This window comes from Drosophila nasuta, chromosome 3 (genome assembly GCF_023558535.2).
Source record: "Drosophila nasuta strain 15112-1781.00 chromosome 3, ASM2355853v1, whole genome shotgun sequence".
In the NCBI taxonomy this organism is placed as follows: domain Eukaryota; kingdom Metazoa; phylum Arthropoda; class Insecta; order Diptera; family Drosophilidae; genus Drosophila; species Drosophila nasuta.
The window spans coordinates 19,780,429-19,798,914 of NC_083457.1; the positions used below are offsets into that span (position 1 = coordinate 19,780,429).

Consider the following 18,486-nt stretch of genomic DNA (forward strand, 5'->3'; position numbering starts at 1 on the left):
TGTGATTAATGAATCCCGAGCCGTGTTGAGCTCTTGAGGCGTCACGCCCATAGATGAGTGACTGGGGCGTGCAGTGACATGACACCAACTACAAATTTATAAATGATGGCAGCAGACAATAGACGAGACGAATGGATTCGTGCGAGCACGAGAGAGGAGACAAGTGAAAATGTTTTTGCCATGATGAATTATGGTTTAATTGAAATAAATTGTGTGCGTGTGTGTGTGTGTGTGTGTGTGTGTGTGTGTGTGTGAGTGGCATGGGCGTGGCAATGGCAAAATTAATTTTGGGCCATCAACCATTTGCGTAACGTACAGCATTTAGTATTCGGAGCGACTGAACTTAAATTAATTACGCATACGCAACGTGTGTGGGCTCATATTATAATATCTTGCTACTTTTCTAGGTGGAAGGCACCCTGTCCGTTCAGCCACAGGCAAATCCAGTGCACGGTTTTGAGGAATATTTTCTCAACCTAACCGTGGAGAATAACCAGCGCAATCCGTGGTTTGTCGGTACGTATGATAAAGGAGTGCAAATGGACAGCCACAGGCCAAGGGCGTTGAGTGCTAATTATGTGAACTGCAATTACAGAGTTCTGGGAAGACCATTTCCAATGCCGCTATCCGGGCAGCACGAGCACACCGTATAACAACTACACACGCAACTGCACCACAAAGGAGCGACTGTCTCGCCAGAACACCGACTTTGAGGATCAGCTGCAGTTCGTTAGCGATGCGGTCATGGCGTTTGCATATGCCTTGAGGTAAGCTAACCACAGGAAACTGCAGTCCGCGGAAATCATTGTTTGCGTTCGCCAACAAGCGTCAATAATTGGACCAATCCTTACAGGGACATGCATCGCGATTTGTGTGGCGGTCGTCCATCGCTCTGCGATGCCATGAAGCCAACCAAGGGAGCCGATTTACTCAAATATTTGCGCAAAGTCGAATTTAAGGGTGAGTGCGATTTGCCTGGTAAATCATTCTCGATTCTGTTGACAGCGAAAACATTTGCCAGACAGCATCTACATTTGGTCAAGTAATCAATTAGGGTCACTTAATTGCTTAACAGACAGTCACATGCTAATTATTTTGCAGATGCTTAGGTATTCGATTTTTTACCATTAAATAAAAGTTGTTATTGAAACAGATAGTTATAATACATTTAAATAATATAGTACACCAGACGAGCTCTCACTCCCAAGGAACTGACTCTTTTATCTTCAAAGTCGATATCAGTTCCGATATATTGTTAATCGATATTTCTATATGTATAATTTCGATATCGAAAACAAGTGTCGCATGAACTCTTCGCTTGCTTGTGCTCGTAGTTTAGCTGCGACAAATTGATAATTTTGAGTGGGGTTGGGATAAAACAATTAGGCTAATCTCGAACAGATTACACAGACTCGAGCATAAATTATTCAAGCGGGTAACTCTTTGCGCTTACAAAAGTTTTATAGGTTAAGTTGACTATCGGCTGGAGCTCTGTTTTGGTGTTAGTCGGTGGCTGCCTTAAGAGCTGCGCAAATAATTTAAGTGGTTATAACTAAAAGGAGGACGCTCTGATCCTATAGTCATAGCCTTAGTCGTAGTTACATACAGAGCTCTGGCCACAATGCGCATTGGCTATGCTTTCGAGTGGAAAATTGACTTGCTTGTCATCGTCATTGAACTCAATTTGAAACTCAATAAATTATACAAGAATGCTCGGTCGATGGCAAGCCAGGCAGCAAGCTGACGCAAAACGCGCAAATTGTCAATTTTCTGATAAGAAGAAGCCGGCTGAGGATGCCTTGGGCCATAGTCCTTGGTCCTTGGGCGTCAGGCCGTAAACGTATTTTAACCCCAAAAGCATTTGTTGTGCACAGGCCTCAGCGGCGATGATTTTCGCTTCGATGGAAACGGCGATGGACCAGCTCGCTACAATATCATACATTTCAAGCAGTCCGTAGCCGGTCAATACCGCTGGGTCAAGGTTGGCGAATACTACGAAGGAGAGCTGCGCTTAAACATGTCCGGTGAGTACACAACACACAAGCACAATCACAAGTGGCAACAGGTAGAACTCGATACTGATACTGATACTGATACGGGCAACATTTTATGCTATCAACATTCCAGAGGTGAAGTTCAAGCTGTTGCATCCAAAGCCACCGGAATCCGTTTGCAGTTTGCCATGCGAACGTGGCCAGGCGAAGAGATATGTCGAAGGCGAGAGCTGCTGTTGGCACTGTTTCAATTGTACAACTTATCAAGTAAGTGAAGCTTCCGCTCTGCGAACACAACAAGGCCATCAACTTGAATGCAATGCATTCAGATGGTCGCTGACGATGAGAGTCCAGTGCGAGAAAACTAACAAAAGGATGAATGTGAGGAGGGGAAGAAGGAGGAGGAGAAGCGGATGGATTTGCCAAGAAAGTGGCGCAAGTTTCGTAATTTATTTGCCAGGCTTTTGTCGTGATTGAAATGTAATGTAGTGAATTATTGCGAGAACTAGAGGATGAAAAGGTTCGACGATGCTCAATGTGCAGGACCATAAAAAAAATTGAACAGTGCGAGAAATGTGTGTGCTTGAATGCTTGTCGAGTGGCGTCAAATGGGAAAATGAAAATGAGACTGTGAATGAAAATGGAATTGGAGAACAAACTGCATTTAAAAGAAACAAGATTAACAGCCATGACATTCTGTTGTGGATTTAACATGAAAGAATCCAAGGAAATTTATGTTTACAGATGCTGAGCAATTGAATTGACAATTAACAATTAACCTGATCTCACTTCATTCTTCAAAAGGTTAGATTTCACATGCAACTGCAGTTCGAGTTCTTCTCTTTAATTTTTAAGCTGTTTAACATAAAATGAGATGCAGTCCTTTTATGTAAGTTATATAATGCTGTCATTTATTGAACAATCGAATTGCAGTATAATGTTGTTCTTTCCATTGTAAAATCCCGATGCTTCCGTCGGTTTTCTTGGAAATTTCCTTATCGTTATACAGTTCTCTTTCAACTCTTTCATGCCTTGCATATTCCACTTAAGCGGCTTATCATTAAGTGCATATACTTGCACATACGTATGAAAAATGATTGCCATGTCTTGCGTTGCATTTCGTTTGCATTCAATGTTTGTTCATTTGCAGATCCGCCATCCAGATGACGAGACACATTGCCTTGTCTGCCAGCTGGGAACGTTGCCCGATGCTCACAAGAAATACTGTCGCCCAATACCGGAGGTATATCTTAGACCCGAATCGGCTTGGGCTATTGGAAGCGATGGCCTTCAGTGCAACAGGCATATTGATAACGCTCTTCGTTGTGGGCGTCTTTGTGAGGTAGGTTGAAAGACTGAGAGAGAATTTAACTTCGAAAGTCCTTCACTGCATGCATGAGACAAAGTTTGCAACGTGTGTGTGGCAATTAAAAAAGTTTTATATCTTTGCACATAAGTTGCAATAGCTGCCAGCTGCTACGCAATAAGAAAATGCATTTAATTGGAGAGGCATTCGCATGCATAGTTTATACTAACTGAACATACTTTATAAATAATAACAAGCACGCTAACTAGAAGTATTATTTCATTCACTTCATTTCCACAGGCACAATGAGACACCCATTGTACGTGCCTCTGGCCGCGAGTTGAGTTACATTCTGTTGGCTGGAATCTTCATGTGCTACGGCGTGACCTTTGCCCTCGTTCTTAAACCAACAAATATTGTATGCGCCATTCAGCGGTAAGTGAATTTGTCTTTATATCTAACTTCACTTCACGATTTCTCTCTCTCTCTCTCTCTCTTACAGCTTTGGAGTGGGATTTTGCTTCACGGTTGTCTACGCCGCATTGTTGACCAAAACGAATCGCATTGCTCGGATATTCAAGGCGGGCAAACAGTCGGCAAAACGACCATCATTCATTAGTCCAAAATCGCAGTTGGTGATTTGCACGTGCCTGGTCAGCGTACAGGTAAGACACTCAAATCCAATGCACAGTGTAGATACAATCTTTATCTATGTATGTTGTTTCTCTCTCCGACTGAAGATACTCATTAATGGCGTTTGGATGGTGATTGCTCCATCGCATGCGATGCATCATTATCCGACACGCGAGGATAATTTGCTCGTCTGCGACTCGTACATCGATGCCTCTTATATGATTGCGTTCTTCTATCCCATTCTCCTTATTGTGGTCTGCACTGTTTATGCGGTTCTCACTCGCAAGATTCCCGAGGCATTTAATGAGTCCAAGCATATTGGTAAGTTTGGCTAATTTGTATAATTTATGAAGTAGTTTTGCACAAATAAATATGGATATTTTGTAGCATACTTTTTGAGGCCAATGGAATTCATTATTTTATTAATTTGCACTCTATTCATTATTTTGTAATTGTTTCAATAATAACGTAAACAAACTTTAACCTTAGATTACTATTGTTTAATCTGTTATTCTTTATTTGGCATTCACTTATTTCGTTAACAGATGAATATCGATAAGTCATCGATATCAGTGTTGCAAAACGTTAAGTTGTCGTATACTAAATAAAATGCTTATGTATAATATGTGAGATCATCTGTTTCTTTCAATAATTTAATTTATTTAACAGAGGAATTTTTAAGTGGTGAGACCGTGAATTTTTTTCCATGCCAAATTTAGGCGCATAAAAGTTGAACAAAAATGGTCACTCTAAAATTTGTGAAACTTGCGATAGATTTCGTAGATCGATTATTTCGTTAATTTGGGAACATCGCTTTAACTCGAATACTAATATTGCACTAGTATTCGTACAACACTATAAACAATTTAGTTATAAATCATTCTGTTTAAACAACAGTTTGAATAGATAATTTAAGTTAAAAACAAATGCAATATTCGTAATAGGAATGTAGGAATAATTGGTAATAAATATTTGAAATTGTTTCTTTTAATATATCACAGATAATACTACTACAATAGAAAATATATGTACACATGTTTACATATGTTTGTACTCTATGCATCATTCACATTAAGATTTATTTAAGACAACACTTCATGTGACTCGAGAAAGTAAATTATTTGCTTCAAATGAAATCGGGCACAAGACTTGGTCTAATTGTACTTAATCTTAATGCTAAATGAACTGATCTCCGCATAAATAATTCACTCGATTTATGTGTACACCTTTAATTGGCTCATTCCAGGCTTCACCATGTACACCACCTGCGTCATTTGGCTGGCCTTTGTGCCATTGTACTTTGGCACAGCCAATCACGTGCCTCTGCGAATTACGAGCATGTCGGTGACCATTAGCTTGTCCGCCAGCGTGACGATTGCGTGTCTGTTCTCACCAAAGGTAAGACATAACATAATCATTAGCAATTTATTTTGTTTGTCTGGTAATTCGCGAACTCATTGGCAGTTAGTCACTGCTAATTGCATTATTTTATAATTATGAGAATCATGATTTGATGCCATTATCTGATTACGTCCATGTAATAATGTGTTTGGATATCAAATTGTTTGTTATCTGTTAAACAACGCTCAATTTTAGTATTATTAATTATTCTATAGCAGATAATTTCTGTTTATTGTCTTTTCACATGCTTTTATATTATATTTGCGGTATTTGTGGTTTTAATATATTAATATTATACCTGGTGTGCTATCGGGAGGGCGAGATATATAATATATATTATATAAAAAATATTTTATTAAATTATATTTTATTGTTATGCTGAGTTTGTATAACATATCAAGGAATATCTTTAAACGCATTGGTATATCTATGGTATTTATCAATGCATATTTTTAGCAATAATTTTGAACCTGTAGAACATAATTTCTGACCTTTCTTCTACTATATAACTATCTCAACATGTTGAGTATTTACGGACTAGTCTCTTTAGTTTTGTGAATAGTCAGAAGTGCCACGGAGCCAAATCAGAAATAGGTATACAATGGTTGCTGAATAATATGCGTTGAGTTTTTGGCGATGTTTTCGTAGAGAACGAGTGCAAAGTTTAAGCGGTTTCACCCCAAATGAAAATCGTTTTCCTCCGATTCACACTAAGGTGTCTAACAATGAACTGGCGACTTTTGAGGACTAATTTCTTCACATTTTTGGCGTGTTGGTTATCTGTTGACGTCGATGGTCGTTAGGAGTGCTCCATGTCATCAATACGTTTCCGACCCACATTGAAGTCTTCGTGCTACTTATAAACATTTTCCAGCGACATGGTTGTATCACCAAAGACATCGTCAACGTTTCCGCAGCTGAAATTTTATTCCGCAAACCAAATTTAATTTCACTTCTCCGCTCAATTAAGTCAGACATTATTAAAATCGAAAAATGCACTGTTTGTCGTATGCTGAACAAAAGCGTAAATATAATATATTACTGATAATGATATTGACATGAAATGTCGCCCAGATGTCATTAACAGTTCTGACAACTCAAGAAAAGAAAATAACTTGCCAGAAATGTTAAACCCGCGATTTACTTTTTGGCTATAGTTGTATATATTTATCAATGATTATTTTCCGCAATATTTAACAGACCACTTACAAACATATATTATATTTTATATGTATATTTTAAACTTTAAAGTAAAACAGACATTATTTCCTGATTATTCGTTAAATAGATATTTATTTTAATACTGAATACTATGCTACTTATTAGGGCATAGCTTCAAGCTTCGAGCAAATATAAATTTAGTGCACACTTACAAAGCATCATATTGTCAATTACTCTTCATAAGTGCACATACTTTTCAGATAACTTATGCTTGAATATTTTGTTGCATTTTAAAGCATCCAATCAAGTTGGACATTGAAAAACTTTTAACGACAAACTGTCTCTCTCTTTTCCCCCATTCGTTGCGTCTTCCACATTCAATGAAGACTAAAGGCCATGGCTTTTGCCACAGCATTTTTAATAATGTTTCATTATTGGTCATTAATTTTGAGGCAAACTGCAACTTAAGCGTAATATGCTTGCAAAGAAATTTATGGACACAGTTTGCAGTCTGCAGTCTTTGGTTGGGGATTACTCTGGATTGGCTTAAGTTCTCACCAAGTTTCGCACTGTGCATTAAAGTTCACTTACTGCTAACTTGGACACTTTCAAGATTTACAGCACTTGAGTGAAAAGACACTTGAGCTTGCACCTCAGTTGATAAATTCCCAATAAAAACTATTAAATAATGGAAATATTTACACGTTTTAAAACTGTATTTCAATGGTGAATGACCGAGGCTAATCTTGAATTATTTAGTTGCCAGAAAATGCTAGAAATAATGAAAAAAATGTTAGTTTCGCTTTGTGAATAGAAAATCCACTTGGGTTATCTTGGAATGCTCGTGTTCTTATAGAAGCAATAAATACTAAGCGTAGTTGTCGTTGTTATTAAGCGGGCGGCAAAATGTGACCTCTGCTTGGGCCAAGCGAGCTTGTGCCACATTTGCTATCAGATGTCACATAATGCACACACTTTGCTTCACATATACATATACATACATATGTATAGTACCTGCTGCCTGTTGGCCTGCCATAAACACCTCAAGCCATAAAAATGCAATTTAGTATTTGCTGCTAAACGGCACAACAACAAATAGCCGAGCGCACACAAAGCAACCGGGATCACTGAACCATGGGAACAAACTAGATCTTAGCCAAGCAACTTGGCCCTACCACGCCCACAACAGGACCCCAGAGGGTTGAGAGAGCCAGAGCCAGAGCCAGAGCTAGTAAGCAACTTCCGAGCACTCATTCTCTAAATGTGTCGGCTCTGCCTTTTTACGTATTTCTCTGGCTTGCCTCTTGCTCGCCTCTCTTGATGTCCGCATCCGTGTCCGTGTCCGGCTGGGTTGCTTCCTGGTGTGCGGTGTGTGTTGCCTTGTTTGTTTGTATAAGAAAAACAATAATAAACGGCGGCAAATGGCAGCCAAACAATGTCACGCCAAGACGGAAATGGCAGCGAGCGTTACGTAACGCAGTAGCTTGAGTTTAAACGTTACGTTGCGCCTTGACTAACGCCAAAGGAGCGTTGACAATTTAATGGCTCGGAATTGTAGCTGAATGTCGCGACGTCTTTGCATGTATTTGGTGTCAGTAGACTTTTGATAATAATTACCGTGGCCACAAAACGGGAAATTACTAATGGCTCGCCAGCGCCTTGGGGGCGTGTCTCGCAACGAATCAACAAAAACAACAACAAAAGAAACAACAGTAGAAATTGTATGAACAGTAGAAAAGCAGCAAACAATATGAACAGTATTAAATTAACAGCATTGGGAACAGGAACAGCCACTAAAGTTTGAACAGAAGGAACAACAAGAGTGCAGAGAGTGAAAGATTAAGAACTTTCTTTCTTCAATCAAGAATTTGCGGTGTCTAAGCATCGAAGCTGAAAGTTCTGGATTTCAATACAAAATTCTACCTTTGAAATTTATAATAAATAAAGATAATTTGAAGTGCATTTTAGAATTGTGTCTCAAATGATATGTTCTTAAATTAAAAAGGAAAAATTAAGAAGCATAAACTTTAATTATGCATAAAAAAATAAATTTGAAATCAACAAGAAAGAAAGCTACAGTTAAGTTTGCTAGCTTTGAGATACTAGCTACTCATTACTAATACAACGAGATTATACCGAAGATTATATAATATTTGGTATATCGATGTAGTATGGTATATATTTCTAGCGTTTGATTTATTTTTAGTATTTTTGAGGTATATTAAATCGGTAAAATTAATACCGCACTGTTTTGCTTTCACTACATATTACAATTTAAAAATGTTGTTTATTAATACATATTAATTTGCCCACAAATTTGTTTTCTTAATATTTTCTGTAATTCTTAATGTTTCATATCCGAACCGATTATGCTGTGAAGTCATGAAAAATTGACGTCGTCATTACTTTAAGTAGTAATAATAATAAACTGTTATACATAAATTCTAGACCGATACAGGTTTGATTTAAGAATATTATTTAAATCGAATTGTACTGTGTTTTTCTGAGTGTGGTAACAGTTAGATGACTAACAAAACTTAGAACAGTGAGAATAGGAACAGTAGCTCAAGTGTATACAACACATCTACAGTAGTAACACTTGCAAAAACAGGGGGCTTCACGTACAATGGGGCGTATGATTAATGAATGGCCCAGCTGAACAGCTGAATGGTCTAGGCCGCATTTGACTGGATAATTTAAGCTGAAACTGTTGAAAGCCTAAAGTGACTCCACTCCCACTCTTTTCCCCAGCTCTACATAATTCTTGTGCGGCCGGAGCGCAATGTGCGCCAGAGCATGATGCCTCCCCGTTATGGCAATATGCATCGCACGGCCGGGACGGGGCCCTCCTCAATGATGGCCGCAGCGGTTGTAACGGCTGCCACGTGCGCCCAGGAAGAGAAATTACAGAAACATATCACGCCCACGGAAACAGGTTGGTTACCAGTATTATTTCTAACGATTCTAGTACTTTTCCATTTTTCGTACCTGGTTGCATTGTGAATTTGTTATTTTTTTTTCGCGTATCTATTGCAGAGCATTCGGTAAAGACGAAAAAGCTGTGCGAAATGGCCACACAGACGATTGCACTGTCGAGTATTTTCACGTCCCTAGATAACAATGCCTACAATCAAATACCCTATGCCGATCAATATGTGCCAAATAACACAACTACAGCCACACCTACAGCCTCTAATGGCAATGGCAATGGCAACGGCATCGAGAGCTGTAGTCAGGACGAGCAAGTGGTGTCCAACAACAACAAAATCAATCAGCAACAACACGGCCAGCAGCAGCAACAGCAGGCGAATGTTGTTGTTGTCGTTGCAACAGCGAGCAATCATATTGCCACTAGCAGCAGTCCAGCAACAGCAACAACAGCAGCAGCAGCACTGGCTACAACAACTGCAACTGTTAGCGCATCAGTTGCGGAAGATTCGTCGGCCACAACAAATGGTGGCAGTAAGCGAGCTCCAGTGTTGCAGACTAATTTATAGCTAAACGCGCAGCAATTGCAACAGCAGCTGCTGAAGGAGCAACAGCGTCAGCTACTGCAGCAGCAGCAGCAGCAGCATCTTGATGATGCTGACGTGAAACCAGTTGCAACTGAATCTGCCGCAGGCGGCGACGTTGCAAGCAATGGCAGCGGCAGCATCAGCGGAAGTGCAACAACGATTGGTAATTGCAGCAGCAGCAGCAAAAAGCGTTCTGCGATTCCAGTTTAAAGAGGCTACAACCACAACAAAAAGAAGAACAGGTATCTATAGATAGAACTTAACAAAAAAAAAAAAGAAATACTTAAGTAAATTCAAGCCAAACAAATGTTCGTAAAACGACGAAGAAAAGGCGACGGCATTACAATAAATTAATTTTGGTTTCTGTTGAGCAGAAATGAAATGCATTTGAATAGCATAATTTCACAATAACGCCACTTCGTCTGCCAATTTTGGCAGTTATTTAAATTGTAAAATATTTACAATAAACCCAACGAATGAGTCGTAGCAAGAACAAATTGTCAGCCAGATATAATTGAATCATTTCGTTTTTGCGGAAACTGTTTTAAATGTTTTAAATCTAACGATTAAGCTTAACTAGTTATAGCTAGCATGTGGTTTGGTTGCAATCGCAACAAAGGTTACCAAAACAACAAAACAAAAACAACAACAAAAATGTGATATAATTTCAAAAATGTGTGTTTTCTGAAACCAAAACCAAAAACAAAATAAGAAAAAACTAAACTCGTACTAACTGTTAGTCTAAGTTGAAAAAGCATTTAAATTTAAGTCACATTCACACTATGATCTTATATGTTACAAAAGGGTTGCACAACCACTGCATAATAACAACAACAACAAAAAGCCAAAACAAAACAAGCTGCAACCCTTTTGCAATGTGGCAGAAATGGCGGCGTCTTTTGACAATTACATTTACTTTGTTGTTTGAGCCCTGCAACTTGGTAGATTTAATTGTGTAAAGTGGATCCAAAGGCGTCAGAGGCCGATAGTATAATTATAAGCACAGTAAGTTTGTAAATACACACACACACACACCCACACACACATACACTCTCCAAATAGTTAAGTGTTTTCTTTGTGTAACGACAGAACATAATATTACGTATACGTACCGCGGTCTGGCATACGAGCAAGCTTATCGACGAGTATGTCAGTTGAGATTGTAAGTGATAAATAGCAAAACAAAAAAAAAAGAAAACTACTTATTATTAAATTGATATAAAAATTATATTTAAATATAATAAAATCTAGCCAAATTATAAGAGTTTAATTGTTAGCGAAATGCATGTATGTAATATTCCCCTTGTATGTATATCAGTGTGTGTGTTTTTTATGTAAATATTATTACAATTTGCATATGAGAATACCAAGCATATTCATACAACTGAGTGTCTCTACTATCTAACTGCAGTATACAAACAAATAAAACAAATAATTCAAACACTAATATTAACATAAAGATCAAATAAAATTATGCTAAATGTTGTTAAGTGGCATATATTTACGAGAACTTACATTGAGCAAACTATCAATAAAATAAAAACACTAATTAATTCCAATTCAACGTGTGTTTTATTCACTACTGAGTACCAAAGCTTCGCCAACTGCCAGTTCCAGCTCCTTTGACGTATAGCCGACTCTATTTGAATATTTTTACAGAGCAATTTAATAGAAATTCCTAACAAAAATATATCTTACTTACCCCTCGGATTTGCTGGAGTCCATACTGCGAATCAGCAGAACCAAATCGGATGGCAAGGTTTTATCAAACTCCGTCAAATCAACTGTGATCGACGCAGACCCAAAGTTGCAGACGTAAAAAATGCTATTAGCGCCAGGCAGTGACCTAAATGTAGAAAGAGAATTAAATAATTTTTAAGTATTTGCTACCTATTTTAGGAATGCTTGAAACTGTTATTATTAGCTGTTGAGAAATTGATTTGTTATATTATTTTTTTCTTTGCATTTCTTCTAAATGGCAAGTCTATTTTATGGAAGTTGTATCCTTAAAAAAAAACAATCTAGAATGCTATAATCTGGAGTGCACGATTGTGAGACGCCAAGTATCCATTTTAAAGCTTAAAGCTAAGCAGTAAAGAGGCGAAAGTGTGGGTTAAAATATACCCTATATACCGAAAATCTAACGAAAGCAAAGTATGCTTAGCATACCTCTAAAATGTACAATATATTTGGTATGTCAATATACCATTACATACAATTTTTACTATAGAGTAAAAATCACAATACAATTAATTTCTGACAATCTCAGCCAATCCTTACTATGCCATAATACTTCTTGATTAACTTCAACAAACGTTTTCAGCAGTAAGAATGATTTCGGGAGACCTTAGCTTAAAAATTACAGGTAACTGGACAACCGAAAATAATGTAATATACGACGAGTTCCACAAGAAAGTTTGACACAGAATGACAGAAGGAATGTCTCGATTGTCAGAAGTTACCTCTTTCATATTTTTTGCACTTTTCAGCTAGCTATAGCTGGTGCAATAAATATGAATAAAATTAAACACATCACTCACCGCTTAATCACGAAAACATCGTCGCTCAGCACCGCGTACTTTGTGCTTCCATTCTGCAGCGTTTTCGAGCTTCGTCGCAATGCAATAAGGGATTTGTAGATGGTCAGATGGGAATGATCTGCCGCTGATTCAGTGGCCACATTAATAGTCTCATAGTCAGCGGCCAATGGCAGCCAGGTCGATGGACCTGTGGAGAATCCTGCATTGGTACCATTTGTCCACTGGAAGGGCGTGCGTTCAGGATCTCTGGTGTATTGCTCGTAGATGTCGGCATTAGAATTGCATCCCCAAGGATCCACAGTGTCCTCCCAGCTAATCCAACCATCAGTCATGCCTAACTCCTCGCCTTGGTAAGTGACACTGGCTCCTGGCAGTATCATGACCAGCATATTCATGGCATCAATGAACTCGGCTCCATATCGACTGGCAGCTCGACGCTTGTCATGATTACCCAGCTGAAGAAAACATGTCTAAGGTAGAGCTAAAGTCAAAATTAAAAACATTTCTTACCACCCAATTGGCCGTGCGTCCTGCTGGCATATTCTGCAGCCAGAGATCGATGGCTTCCTGCACATTGCTGGCACTCAGACCACTCTTCTCCATCACAGTAATTAAATTAAAATTGAATGGCAGGTGAGCTCCATTCACCGATCGATTGCCATAAAACTGCATGGTAAACCAAGCCGGAGAGTAAGTCTCTATGAGCAGCACACTCGAATTACCGCCATAGATTCGCTTATGATCATCGAGCACTGTACGCCATTGATAAACCATGTCCACAGTCTCCGGCTGGTTTTCAATGTACGTCGTTGTGAAGTAGTCACGATCCTCTGAATCATCTGTGGCTCCACTTACGACCTCATCGGGATACTGACCCTCTGCATCGGGCAGCACTTCAAACAGTGGTGGCAAAGCATCACATCTGAATCCGGACACTCCCTCATTCAGCCAATATCGCAGCACTCGCTTCATCTGAGCCACCACATCTGGATTGCGGTAATTGAGATCAGGTTGTTGCACTGCAAACTGATGCAAGTAATACTGCTGACGTTCCTCGTTCCATTCCCAGGCGCTGCCTCTAAAATATTGCAACCAATTTGTGGGCGGTTCCCGCACTCCAGTCGACGCATTCACTTTGCCATCATGCCACACATAGTAATCCTGGTATCCCTTCTCCCGCTTCACAGACTTCTTGAACCATTCGTTCTCATCACTGGAATGATTAGGCACAAAGTCCAAGATAATCTTTAACTCCAATTCGTTGGCTTTCTTAATGAGGTTTCTGAAGTCCTCTAACGTGCCATACTCTGGCTGTATGTCGAAGAAATCAGAGATGTCGTAGCCAAAGTCCACCATGGGAGACTTGAAAATGGGCGAGAGCCAGGCAGCTGTTACGCCCAGCTCCTTGAGATACTCCAGCTTGCTGGTGATGCCATTCAGATCTCCGATGCCATCCCCATCGGAGTCCATGAAGGAGCGCGGATAGATCTGATAGAACTGTGCAGTTTCCCACCAGTCCTTAGAAGACGTCGCTGTTGAGGCCGCATCTTGGCAAGCCTGGCCAAACACACTCAGAAAAAGCACGCCCAGCAGCAAGTGTACTGCTCTATTGCAAAGAAAACTCATTTTGTTCATACTCAATGGGGATAGTTGCCTTTTTATAGCTACGTATAGAGAAGTTAGATAATGAGCGATAAGCGAGAACGTTGTAATATGAGTACATTTCGTTGCAACTGGTCAACTGATTATAAAAGAAGGCAGATATTCAAGAGGAAGTGCCAAGCATCTCAAGGAGTTATTTCAAGTGCGGAATGTTTTTACAGGGTATTTTATTTTCGCCACACTAATCCGCGATTCATTCAATGTGCACTTGAGAACTTGGCAAATTCCTCGGCTACTTGAGTTTCGCTTATCATTTAAGTCCAGTTAAGTAGGCCAGTTTGGCAGCTATAAATGCCCCAGCACTGACCTTCTATTGGTTCAGTGGGTAAAATGCAACCTCTGCAACTGCCAATTGTATTTATCTGCCTGCTGGCTCTTGGCCAAGCTTGCCAGGACTCAACTTCAACAACGACTACTAAGGACTGGTGGGAAAATGCACAGTTCTATCAGATCTATCCCCGTTCCTTTATGGACTCCGATGGAGATGGCATCGGAGATCTGAATGGCATCACCAATAAGCTGGAGTATCTCAAGGAGTTGGGCGTAACAGCTGCTTGGCTCTCTCCCATTTTCAAGTCTCCCATGGTGGACTTTGGCTATGACATCTCTGATTTCTTCGACATACAGCCAGAGTATGGCACGTTAGAGGACTTTAGAAACCTCATTAAGAAAGCCAACGAATTGGAGCTAAAGATTATCTTGGACTTTGTGCCTAATCATTCGAGTGATGAAAACGAATGGTTCAAGAAGTCTGTGAAGCGGGAGAAGGGATACCAGGATTACTATGTGTGGCATGATGGCAAAGTGAATGCGTCGACTGGAGTGCGGGAACCGCCTTCAAATTGGTTACAGGCTTTTCGGGGAAGCGCTTGGGAATGGGTCGAGGAACGACAGCAGTATTACTTGCATCAATTTGCAGTACAGCAGGCGGATTTGAATTATCGTAATCCCGATGTGGTTGCTCAGATGAAGCGAGTGTTGCGATATTGGCTGAATGAGGGCGTGGCAGGCTTCAGATGTGATGCAGTTCCCGTATTATTCGAGGTGGAACCCGATGAGAATGGACAGTATCCTGACGAAGGATTGAGTGGCCTGACCGATGATGTGGACAATCGCAACTATTTGAAGAACGAATTGATTGAGAATCGCCCTGAGACCATTGACATGTCTTATCAGTGGCGCACTGTGATGGACGATTATCAGCGCATTCATGGCGGGGAGACGAGAGTATTGCTTATTGAGACTTATGCTCCGCCTGCCTACACAATGCAATTTTACGGCAATCGGTCGGTGGAAGGCGCCCATCTGCCGTTTAACTTCAATCTGATTACAGTGCCTGCTAGCAGTGGTGTCTCAGCTGGTTCCATTAAGACAGCCGTGGATAACTGGCTGCTGAATATGCCGTCGGGACGCACTGCCAATTGGGTGATTGGCAATCATGATCAACGTCGAGCTGCCAGTCGTTATGGTGTGGCAAATACGGATGCCATGAATATGCTGGTCATGATACTGCCAGGCGCCAGTGTGACTTATCAGGGCGAGGAGCTGGGCATGACTGACGGCTGGATCAGCTGGGAAGACACTCAAGATCCAGCTGCCTGCAATGCCAACGAGAACACCTACGAAGAGTTCACTCGCGATCCTTCTCGAACTCCATTCCAGTGGACAAGTGACACCAATGCGGGCTTCTCCACGGCTGCCAAGACTTGGCTGCCTCTCGCCAGTGACTATGAGACTGTTAATGTGGCTGTGGAGAGTGCTGCATCGAAGTCGCATCTGACCATCTACAAGTCGCTCATAGAATTGCGCAAGGGTTCGAAGACACTACAGAATGGTTCCACCAAATATGCTGTGCTCAATGAGGAAGCCTTTGTAGTCAAGCGGTGAGTTTAGTTGTATTCAAAATGTTTCTCTTAACTAACTGAATATTTTTTCAGCTACTTATCTGGCTATCCCACCATCGTTTACGTGGCCAATTTGGGCAACGCCAGTCTTACAGTTGATCTACAAGAATTCGACACGACTTTGGCGTCCTCATTGACACTGGAAATAAGCAGCTTAGATTCTCAGAAGACAGAGGGGTAAGTTGTGGGCAAAAGAATGTGCCATAAAAAAAAGAGGAAGGCACCATTAATCTTTGGAGTACTCATATATTCTTTTAAATATACATATTCACTTATTCACTTACTTTAGTAATCCTCCGGCTACGAATTTAAATTATTGTGATAAATACATTATATTCATTCATATTAACAATAATTTAATTCAATTCAATTAATATATTACCCACATTGCCTTAAAGATTATTAATAGTTTGAAAATGTATAATTGCGTTTAATCTTTGATTATTTAAAAATGATATTAAGATGCGAGATAAACAGTGCACATAATTGGTATTGTGGTTATTCACAATATTGAAGCCATCTCTGAGGAGTTAATAAGACACAGCTCAGTGGCAGATGTATTGTTGCTCAGAACAGTTTCCCGAAATGATTTTAATCACGCTTAATTGCCATCATTCTTTAGTATTGCTAAGTCTGCTGGAACTAACTTTGAACTTTCTTTTTTCCTACTTTTCCCAGCGCATCGATTGAAGTCAGCAGCATTGCGTTGTCTGCCGGAGAAGCTTTGGTCCTTACATCGATTTAAATGCAACAAAGTTCTTTGCAATTATTTAATTTTAAGCCTAACCAATTATCTTGTCTACCGCAAACTTGAAAAAAAAAAAACAAGTTGTACACATTTTTGGCTTTTACATTCTCCTTTCTCAAGGGCTCAAAGCAAAGGCGCCGCCGCTTGTATAAATAAATAAACAAATAAATCGACAAACAAGACACTCACACTCCTTGTACTCGAAAAAGGTAAAAGTGTATCCGTATATGTGTATTCTCTCTCTCTGCTTTACGCATTCCCCGTCTCCTTATTTTTTGGTTCAAGTGCCTGATATGCTTCTGGACTGCCTGTTAAGAGACATGAGAGGGGCTTGGCATTTAAAGTGTTTACACAGAAATTAAAGTCAAATCCTCGTGTTTTTATTTCGCATTTTATGTTTTGGCACAGCAACCGATAGGCAAAGCTCTCGTATGCTTAATACTAAATAAATACTCAGCAAAGTTTGGTGTTTGCCATGTTTGCAAGAGCCTATCTTAACCAACAACATTCGCAGTCGCCTTTGAAGTCGAAAATATAAGAGCGAGGGCTGGTTCAATTTTTATTCTAATTTTAAAAGTAATGAAATTTAGTTTAAATTTAAACATGAAATATTATTTTAATTCTCATATTGAAAATATAAAACCAAAACAATGCGGTATTTATTTTAAAATATACCAAAGTGAATATACTGCAAATATATTGAACAAAATCCAAGGTTATATTTGGTGTTTTGATATAATACTACATTTAATATACATATACCGCAGAGTGCAGCCAAAACTGAATAAATAATATGTCCATAACTTAAATACAAGTCCAAATTTACGACATGTCAATATATACAACGTTTATCATACACACAAATCAAAATTGATAAGCCAGTCCTAACACAACAATTGTCTTATCTATGTACATTATATACTACTTCGTGCAGATATAATTTTACAATGATACTCGAACCTACAAATATTACGTTTTGTAAATAGGTTTTTCAGTGCTAGAGCAGCGTGTTTAAATGTTAAATGTTTAGTTGGTCTAAGATGGGCACATTAACTGCATTAGCTGGCTTCATTTTGCTCTGCCTCAAAGCATTGCTTGGTTACCTATTGAGTCTTTTACTTTACCTAAAAAGTCTGATGATCCATTTGTTACTAAAATACGCAAAGCCATATTTAGCGAAACAAACGAAGGATGCGTTTAGCAATATGAAGACGGGAATATCCAACAAATTTAAAAGGACGCTAAAACTTCATAAAGGAGAGGAAAAATAAAAATGAAATTGTAAATTTAATATTTTAAATGCAAAAATAAAAAGTTTATACAAGATTTTGATATAAAAAAATAATTGTTTTTCTATATAATAAATAAGTTCTCCAATGTTATTCGAATGGATATTGCGATGAATTGACTGAATTATTAAAAATAGTCAAAAGGAATCTATCATGGCGATATAGAATCCAAATTTGTTATATTTCGTAGAAAGTAATTGTTACTTGGTTCCTTAAATTCATTTTGACGATACCTGGTACCCAATATGAATGACAACAGTATAACAAACAAACAATTTGAATAACAACAATGCTATATCGTATCGATTGTTGACGCTTATTAAGAATAAACTC

At 39.2% G+C, this 18,486-nt stretch overlaps 3 protein-coding genes across 3 annotated transcripts in view; 2 read left to right on the plus strand and 1 right to left on the minus strand.

The window, feature by feature from the left end:
• LOC132788376 (metabotropic glutamate receptor 2) overlaps positions 1-11,563 on the plus strand; it is a 62,403-nt gene extending 50,840 nt beyond the window's left edge. The window contains 13 exon segments of the mRNA XM_060795797.1: positions 408-516; positions 596-767; positions 854-960; positions 1,875-2,024; positions 2,128-2,261; positions 3,145-3,273; positions 3,275-3,336; positions 3,601-3,735; positions 3,803-3,965; positions 4,041-4,254; positions 5,180-5,331; positions 9,247-9,430; positions 9,532-11,563. Of these exon segments, the coding sequence (XP_060651780.1) occupies positions 408-516; positions 596-767; positions 854-960; positions 1,875-2,024; positions 2,128-2,261; positions 3,145-3,273; positions 3,275-3,336; positions 3,601-3,735; positions 3,803-3,965; positions 4,041-4,254; positions 5,180-5,331; positions 9,247-9,430; positions 9,532-9,992 (2,172 nt within the window). The 3' untranslated portion in view covers positions 9,993-11,563.
• On the minus strand, positions 11,564-14,191 carry LOC132788380 (maltase A1). The gene is made up of 4 exons (XM_060795801.1): positions 13,061-14,191; positions 12,551-13,005; positions 11,713-11,856; positions 11,564-11,649 (listed from the first exon to the last, which is right to left on the minus strand). Exons 1-4 carry the CDS (start codon positions 14,183-14,185, stop codon positions 11,583-11,585), a joined length of 1,791 nt encoding a protein of 596 aa, XP_060651784.1. The 5' UTR covers positions 14,186-14,191; the 3' UTR covers positions 11,564-11,582.
• A 342-nt stretch (positions 14,192-14,533) lies between these two features.
• LOC132788381 (maltase A1) lies at positions 14,534-17,060 on the plus strand. Its single transcript, XM_060795803.1, has 3 exons — positions 14,534-16,095; positions 16,150-16,293; positions 16,795-17,060. The coding sequence occupies exons 1-3, from the start codon at positions 14,543-14,545 to the stop codon at positions 16,859-16,861; spliced, it is 1,764 nt and encodes a 587-aa protein (XP_060651786.1). The 5' UTR covers positions 14,534-14,542; the 3' UTR covers positions 16,862-17,060.
• The last annotated feature ends 1,426 nt before the right edge of the window (positions 17,061-18,486 follow it).